The following is an 8,684-nucleotide window of genomic DNA, read 5'->3' as shown; positions in this document are numbered from 1 at the left end:
TACGGCCTGAGATTTTTGGCCAAGGTGATGAGAGCATAGGCTAGCTTTTCCACTTTGGGGTACCTGGTTTCGGCGTTGCAGAGGACCTTGCTGACATAGTATGCAGGTCTCTGGACTCCGCCATCTTTCACTAGGACTAAGTTGACGGCCTCATCTCCAGCTGACATGTACAAGTATAGAGTTTCCCCTGATGCCGACCGAACAAGGAGTGGGGGTGAAGATAGGTATAACTTGACCTCATCGAAGGCATGTTGACATTCTTCCGTCCACTAAAAATTTTTTAGCTTCTTGATGGCGCGGAAGATGGGAAGGTAGCGGTCTGCCAACTTTGGCATGAAACGGTTGAGGACGGCTATCCTGTTGATGAGTCTCTAGGTCTCCTTTACTGACCGAGGGGGTGCCATGTCTAATATGGCCTGTACCTTGTCCGGGTTGGCTTCAATGCCTCTTTGAGTGACAACGAAGCCTAGGAACTTTCCCAAGGTAACTCCGAAGGCACATTTGCTCGGGTTGAGCTTCATGTTGAACTTGCACAGAGTATCAAAGGTCTTGGCCAAGTTCGAGGTGTGTGCTTCAGCCTTCAGGCTCTTCACCACCATGTCATCCACGTAAGCTTCGACGTTTCTCCCCATCTGATTCTTGAAAACCTTGTTGACAAGGTGCCGGTAGGTGGCCCCTGCATTCTTAAGGCCAAATGGCATTACCTTGGAGTAGTACGTACTGTGCTCAGTGATGAATGAGGTCTTCTCCTCATCGTCAGGTTGCATCTGGATATGGTTGTACTCGGAGAAGGCATCCATGAAACTGAGTAGTTCATACTCTGCAGTGGCGTTGATGAGGTGATCTGTCCTCGGCAAAAGAAAATTGTCCTTCAGGCAGGTTCGGTTAAGGTCCGTGGAGTCAATATAGATCTGCTATTTCCCATTATCTTTGCTTACCAAAACCACGTTAGACAACCAGTCAGGGTAATGTACATCATGGATGAAGCCGGTGTCGAGTAGCTTATGAACTTCCTCTCTTATGGCCTTTCATCATTCCAGTGTAAAGTTCATATTCTTTTGCCGGACTAGCCTAGAGCTCGGGTCCACACTCAGCCTGTGAGTAATGATCGAGGGGTCAAATCCGGGCATGTCAGCGGTGGACCAAGCAAAGACATCAGCATTAGTTCTGAGGAAACTTACCAGTTCGGATAGGTGTTCAAGGGGAAGGTTGGACCTGACGCAGATTGTCTTCTCTGGGGTTGACTCATCTAGGAGAGCCGAGACGAGGTCCTCGGCTGGCTAGACTCGGCTCGTTGGCTCCTCCCGGAGGTCGAGGCCTTCCAGTGATAGGGCCTCCTTATTCTTTCCTTTTAGCGCCACCATGTAGCATTGGCAGGTGATGTGCTGGTTCCCACGAACAACTCCGATGCCATGCTCGGTGGGAAACTTGAGGGCCAGGTGATAGGAGGACATGGCTGCTCCTAGTGCATGAAGGGTTGGCCTCCCCATTATTGCGTTGTAGGGAGAGACAACCTTCACCACCAGGAACTCATGCATCCAGGTCACCTGGTGTGGTGTTGTCCCTACCATAATGGGTAGGGTGATTCTTCCTTCTAGCCTGACGACATTGCCGGAGAAGCCGACGAGGGGAACGTCGACAGGCTGGAGCTGCTCTGGCACGAGCTTCATTCTCTCATTGGTGGCGTGAAAAAGGATATCAGCTAATGAGCCACTATCCACCAAGATCTTCTTCACCATAAAATTGGAGATGATGGTTGCGACCACGAGGGCATCATCATGGGGGACTGTGACCCCCTCTAAGTCCTCATTGGTGAAGACGAGGGCATGTGGGCATCTTGGCCTTTGTGGAGCGTCTGTGTACTTCTACTTCTTCGGGGTAGGCTCCTGGATGTTAAGCTTCCTGACGTAGGCTTTTCGAGCCAAGGCCAAGGCTCCACTCGAGGCCATGCCCCCAGCAATGACGTCGATGACGCCTGCCACTTGCTGATGGTGCTACTGCTGGGAGGATGAGGCGTCGACCTCTCCTCCGATGAACTACTTGAGGTGCCCGTGGCGAATAAGGGACTCTATTTCGTTCTTTAGTTCGTAGTAGTCCTCGGTGTCATGCCCGGTGCCGTAGTGATACTTGCAGTACTTCGTAGGGTTCCCCCACATGGGGTTCCACTTCAGCTTCATTGGCCACTTCACAAACTTCTCTTCCCTGATATGCATCAGTATTTAACTGGGTGGAGTTGAGTGTCGTGTAGTCCTTATAAGCCAAGGCCGGAACCGATGGTTCTTGTTGTCTTTGCCACCATGGTTACCGGGGTGGCGCTGATCCCCGCTTTTCCTCTTCTTCTCCGAGGGCCCATTGTGGCATTCGACTACTGTTTCTTGGTTGTCCCCGACCAAAGCCTCTTTGGTCGTGATGTATTTTTGGACCTTCTTGAGGAATTTGAGTTTAATCTTCGGTGGGGTCTTGGCGACTGAGCACTTGAGGGCCGAGCCGGGGCGGAGTCCGTTAATGGCTGCATGCAAGGAAACCATAGGGTCGAGGTCCCAAACCCTAAGCTCTTCCTTCTTAAAGCGGTCGATATAAGACTGCAAACTTTAACCCTGGCTCCTGTTTGAGCGAAATCAAAGAGACTACGCTCTTCTAGCAACGTCTGTTGCTGATGAAGTGGGCGAGGAACAAGGTTTTAAATTGCTCCCACGAGCTTATTGATCGAGGAGGGAGGCTGGAGAATCAGCGGTGAGTGGCCCCCCCTGAAGGTTGCTTGGAAGGTCCGGCACGTTAAGGTGTTGGAATACCGGTAGAGTATCATGAGTGCCCTTAAACCCTCTAGTTGGTCATCGGGGTCGGTGCTCCCGTCGTACGTTTCTAGTGTGGGAGCCTTTGTCCTCGCGAACTTGGTGGGGATCGTCTCAGACTCCCGAATACTCCAAGACAGAGTTGTGTGCTCCTTTACGGATGCGATGATCATTCAGAACGTCCCAGAGATCCGAGGCAGGAAGGGGAGTGGCAAGGCGTCGACTATCGCCTCGGGAGCGAACTCTAGGGTGGCCGAGGTGCCCGTCATCATCCCAGGGGACCTCCCTCCAATAGCGGTGGTGTTGCTCTAAAGGTTGATGACTATCTTCGGATTGAGCGGGCACATTTTCCCTTCGGCTAGGAGGACAGATGTTCCTTCGTGGTGAATCCGGGGGACGGTTGTTGCCCGATTCTGATGGCTTGGCCGACGAGTTACCATGGCCGAGGGCTAGTGGCTCGACATGCTCATGTCGGCCCTGATCCTCTAACACCCCAGTGGGGCGATCACCTCGAGAGGGACCTCCTACTCGGGGGCAAACTTCTTCCATTCGTTGAGTAAGGCAGTCCAAACAATTGAGGACAACCTGAAACTATTCATAGGTGACTAGGTTCTGATTGTTCTTGGTTCTCCTTACCATGGGTTTCAAGCGTAAGAGGGCTTGGATTTAGAGTATGCTGTTTTTTCTTTTTTTTCTTTTTTTTTTTTTTATATATATCCTAAAGTGGGGGTCGTCTTAGCAAACCTTCCCACATACGACGCCGATTGTTGCTGCACGGATTGGCAGGGGGGAAATGAGGTAAATTCACTCTCCAGGTTTCGAATGTTGGCTGAGGACTTTGGGACCTTGGAAGAGGTGAGCTGAAGTCGAGGGTTGTATGCCGAGGTGAGGTATCTAGAGGTATCCCTTCCGAGGACCGCGGTAGCCAAGGACTGTAGGCTAAGGCGAGGTCCCTTGTGACTAGAGGTACTGCAAGACAGGGAATGTCAGAGGCCTCGGGTGGGTACCTGAAGCCGAGGCTCCGATGCTCAAGTTAATATGAGGTGTAAAGCAGGAGAGGGTGCATGCAAGGCCTTGGCAATAGTCATCGGATGCACCAGATCTCTTAGAGTAAATGGTAAAGAAGCAAGGTAAGTGGAGGAAATAAATGAATAAGTTGTGTTAGAATTTTCTGTTCAAGGGCCAAGGGGAGTTACCTCTTATTTATACTTGAGTGTGCTAGAGGTAGGTAAAGATGAAGGCCCTAGATGAGAGCTGTATGAGATCACAGGCCTAGGTGGATACATTTAACCGTCATGTGATTGGCTCCATACGAAAGCAGCAAGACTCCCTCTTGTTGTGGCTTAGTGGGATGGGCCTCCCAGCCCGCGATGGGCTGGGCCAAGCTAACCCACACCAACTACTTGCAACTGTATAAAAATATTGTTAAAATATTTGTTAAACTAGTGGGGACCGACGAGTCAGTTCAGCTGGACGCTGGTAACTACTGGTAACGTAAGACACTATCCAGTGGGCTGTGGTCGCTCCAATTAGGAGTACCGTGGGCCCCGACACTCCCAAGGGATTCCATGCTTCTGTACGTAGTACCATTTAACTTGTACTATGGCAAAGCAAATTAAACCCTTTTCTTCTGCTCATGTTTTAATTAATGAAAATTCAGTATTTTAGATTTTTAATTACGGGTGTCCCTTACTTGTCAAAATGGAGCTCACCTTATTACGGTATTACCTCTGCAGGAATTGATTACGTGGCCAATTCAGGCTGCTATACTGGCCTGGCCATGCATTTCTCTGCACGGCTGAACAGGGTGGTCGTATAGAAAAGACTCATTCTCCGCTGTCGAAGTCTACGATCTTCTCTAGAGCTCAGATCCGACGAACAAGAATCCCGGCATTCTAGCCTATTCAACTACTTGACCCCAAGATATTTTTTTTTTCTTTCTTTTATATAAAGAGCAGGGGTCTCTCTCAGTGTGAGGTGACAAAAGATAAAAAGGATCCAATTGATCAGAAGAAGCCGAGAAAAGAGAGACAAGACGGTATATAGAAAAAGTGACCTCGTCGATTAGATGTGTTCATGGGCCGATCCCGAACCCGGCCTGACCATCGGGCTTATAAATTGGGTCCGAGCCCAAGCCTCATAAAAAGTCCGAAATCCGGGCCTGGGCCCAGTCTAAAATTTAGTCCATACTGTTAGTGGCTGAATATAGAGAGAGATTATAAAGAAAAGAATAAAAAATGTATATATTAAATTATAAATATATATTTTAATAAATATTATATTATTTATATATTTTATATAATATATAAAATACATATTATATATTTTATAAAATATATAATGCTGAGTCAGGTCAGGCTTTTTTGACAAATCCTAAGCTCCACTCAAAACACAGTCGAACTTACTGTTTACCCGAGATCAGACCCGTGGGTTTAATTACATGATCAAGCCCGACCGAGGTGCGAGCCGGGCCGGGCCGGGCCATCGGGATACCCGGCCCATGAACAGGTCTATTGACGATACACCCTAAATTTCTCCTCCAGTTGATAAGCGAACGTCCCAACATTCTAGACCGTTCAAATCCTATCTTCCTTACACGTGTCCTCCATTAAGATACAGATATTTTGCATTTTCCTACCCTCTCACCAATATAAATAGCCACCTCATCTCACTCTCCTCCTCATCTCATCGCTTCATCTCCTCTCAACCGCCCTAGGAAGCAGCACTTCTGTAATCTATCGCTCGTCTTTGATGGCAACCATGGCAACTCCCCTCACCTCCTCCCTTTCTTCGAAGCCTAAGATGGTTTTCGTAGACAACCGATCCTCAATCTATGGCGTGCCTCTTCCAACTCGTCTCCAGCCCATCCGTTCTTCCCCACAAAGCCTCTCCATCTCCATGACCTCAACCCCTCCATACGATCTACAGTCCTTCAAGTTCGAACCCATCCGGGAGTCCATCGTCTCTCGCGAGATGACCCGTCGCTACATGATGGACATGATTACCTACGCAGATACAGATGTCATTATCGTCGGCGCCGGATCAGCCGGGCTTTCTTGTGCTTACGAGCTCAGCAAGAACCCATCTGTCCGGGTAGCCATTATCGAACAATCCGTCAGCCCCGGTGGAGGTTCCTGGCTGGGTGGCCAGCTCTTCTCTGCCATGGTCGTACGTAAACCTGCACAATTGTTCCTCGACGAGCTCGGCATCGAGTACGACGAGCAGGACAGCTATGTTGTCATTAAGCACGCGGCTCTGTTCACGTCGACGATCATGAGCAAGCTTTTGGCTCGACCCAACGTGAAATTGTTTAACGCGGTGGCTGTCGAGGACTTGATTGTCAAGGAAGGGAAGGTGGCGGGTGTGGTGACCAACTGGGCGTTGGTGTCGATGAACCACGACACACAGTCCTGCATGGACCCAAATGTGATGGAGTCGAAGGTCGTGGTGAGCTCTTGTGGTCACGACGGACCGTTCGGTGCCACCGGAGTGAAGCGGCTCAAGAGCATTGGCTTGATCGAAAGCGTGCCTGGGATGAAAGCCCTGGACATGAACGTTGCGGAGGATGCGATCGTTAGACTCACGAGGGAGATTGTTCCAGGGATGATCGTTACTGGAATGGAAGTTGCGGAGATCGATGGAGCCCCCAGAATGGTAAAATCTTCTCCTTTCTTGAATCTTGTTCTCAGTTCGATTCGGTGTTGACCCTCCACCAATTTTGGGTTTGGAAGGGGGTAAATCGCTGAAACCACCCCTGGAATTTCTGACAGAAGCAGAAACCTCCCCTGAGGTTTACGTGTGGCAGAAAACTCCACTGAGGTTTCAGGTTTCTTCTGCTCTCAGAAACCGGCGTCTTTGTGCTTGACCGGTTTGTAACGTATTCCGTGAGATCGTAACCGAAACGGCGTAACGGACGGAGGTTTATCCGCATGCAAAGTGATACAACAGCAGCAAAGGTTGCTAGATCACGAGCTGTGGGCCTCCTGGCCGTCTCGTCACGAGTCATGTGTCCCTTCAATTACAAAACGACAAAACATTAAAATAAAGCTAGCGATAAGTCGTAACGGCCACGGTGGTACTCCGCTGTCCGTCCAGACCTATGGCTATGGTAATGGTGCCTGGCTTCAGAAGGCCGGGGTTGGTCTAAAGGTCCATTGGCCCAAGCCCAAGGCTCATTTTTCCTTCCTCGAAAGTACGTGAAACGTGATTGGCCAAACTCTGGTATTAAATTAAATGACTTGACACTTCACAGTCTGGATGACTAGACTCATGAATATTAAAAACGGAAGGCATCTATTTTAAATTTGGACTGGATCGTCTATCGTCAACTTGAGCGAGCTGCGACTCAACCCTTGTTGGATCAAGCCAGCCTGCAAACACAGGCAGGGTTTGAATTTTCTATTCTTGGTTGGGCTGGACTCAAAAGTTTGTTGTTTCCTAAATCAATTTTGGCCTAACCATGTATACACATGCCTTTATATCAAAATTTATTAGAAATTAATTATCCACCTGTTGAACCTGACCCGGCCAAAGCCCAAGCCCAACTTGAAAGTAATTGCTCAGGCAGGATGGGTGAAACTCTAGGCCCAAGTTTGAAGATTGGGCCTGTTGAGACCACCTTACTTCCACCCAGATCGACAAGTTATCTGGCGCTTTTTACTATTTTAGTATTACGAAAATGGACATTGGATCCATCCTTACCCAAGTTGTTAACGAACGTATATTGATCATGGTCCGTACATTGAATACCATATGACAGGGTCCCACCTTCGGAGCAATGATGATATCGGGGCAGAAAGCAGCTCACCTGGCGTTGAAGTCGTTGGGACTGCCTAACGCCATTGACGGCACATACAGCGAGAAGGGAAGCATCCACCCGGATTTGATACTTGCCTCAGCCGACTCCACCGAGATCGCCGATGCGTAATCATTTTGGTCCCGTAAGGCCTTAATAAATAAACACTTAGGAAAAAATTGGACTAGACGATGACCGGATGACTGGATGGATGGGTTTGTTTTCTTGGCTTTTCTTTTTCTTTAAGTTTTAGAAAATCGCTATTAATAATATTGCGAGGAAAACCCTGTATTGTGAATGCTACCACTTATTTTCAAGGTATCGGTTCAAACTCTATAGTCCATTTAATATATTAGTTATGTAATGTTGTAATGTTTATGAGTGATGCTATTCAATACGAGGCAGTGTAAGAACTGAGAAGATTAATCGGATAATCCTTATTGATTGAGCGGTGTTAAGCTTACAAGGATGGTGACACGCAAATGTAATCTATGATCAAGAAAAGTTGGAGGTCCGAGGAGTTGTTTTTAGGTAAATACTTTGATGTTCAAGTTAGTAAGAGGGCAGTGAATGGTTGGGCCGAATAATGAAGGTGTTTGTCCGAGCAAAGTAACAGTATGGGTGTTAGAAATTGGGATCCTTTACATTGAGTATAGAGTATTTTTTGTAGTTGAGGGTTCTTTTTCTAGTTGAATTAGGGTTTTGGGATAATCGGGATAGGGCCCTTTGCCAAGGTCACTGGAGTAGAGTCTTACTCCTTGGCAGAGATATCTTTCCACCCTTATGGCATGTAGCTGACATGGTTGGAGGGATAAAACAGGGAACCATGGTAGTAACATTGCTCGATCGGGCTATGTTGATGTGGTCAAGCTGAGCCGAAGTGGTGTGGCTAAGCTATATCGACGTGGTCAAGTGATGATTGGGTGGCCACGTATCTCTCTGGGCTAACTTAGCCATGACCCCAACAATAAGTTTATAAAAAAAATAAAAAATAAGAAACGGGTTCCACTATATGAAACCAGAAAGACATGATATCTGAGAAAAATTTGTGACTAATCCACCGGTATTAAAAACTTACTAACCAAAACTCGTCAGAT

The 8,684-nt window shown here is 48.0% G+C and overlaps 2 protein-coding genes across 2 annotated transcripts; one reads left to right on the top strand and one right to left on the bottom strand.

Moving 5' to 3' along the window:
- Window positions 1-1,280: 1,280 nt before the first annotated feature.
- On the bottom strand, window positions 1,281-1,739 carry LOC148875469 (uncharacterized). Its single transcript, XM_088964542.1, has one exon. It carries the CDS (start codon window positions 1,737-1,739, stop codon window positions 1,281-1,283), a length of 459 nt encoding a protein of 152 aa, XP_088820668.1.
- Window positions 1,740-5,464: 3,725 nt separating this feature from the next.
- THI1 (thiazole biosynthetic enzyme, chloroplast (ARA6) (THI1) (THI4)) lies at window positions 5,465-7,937 on the top strand. Its single transcript, XM_088964776.1, has 2 exons — window positions 5,465-6,446; window positions 7,552-7,937. Exons 1-2 carry the CDS (start codon window positions 5,544-5,546, stop codon window positions 7,717-7,719), a joined length of 1,071 nt encoding a protein of 356 aa, XP_088820902.1. The 5' UTR covers window positions 5,465-5,543; the 3' UTR covers window positions 7,720-7,937.
- The last annotated feature ends 747 nt before the right edge of the window (window positions 7,938-8,684 follow it).

This window comes from Nelumbo lutea, chromosome 1, assembly GCF_056320005.1.
Source record: "Nelumbo lutea isolate HS-2025 chromosome 1, American lotus-T2T, whole genome shotgun sequence".
Classification (NCBI taxonomy): domain Eukaryota; kingdom Viridiplantae; phylum Streptophyta; class Magnoliopsida; order Proteales; family Nelumbonaceae; genus Nelumbo; species Nelumbo lutea.
This window is presented reverse-complemented; position numbering and strand designations above follow the sequence as displayed.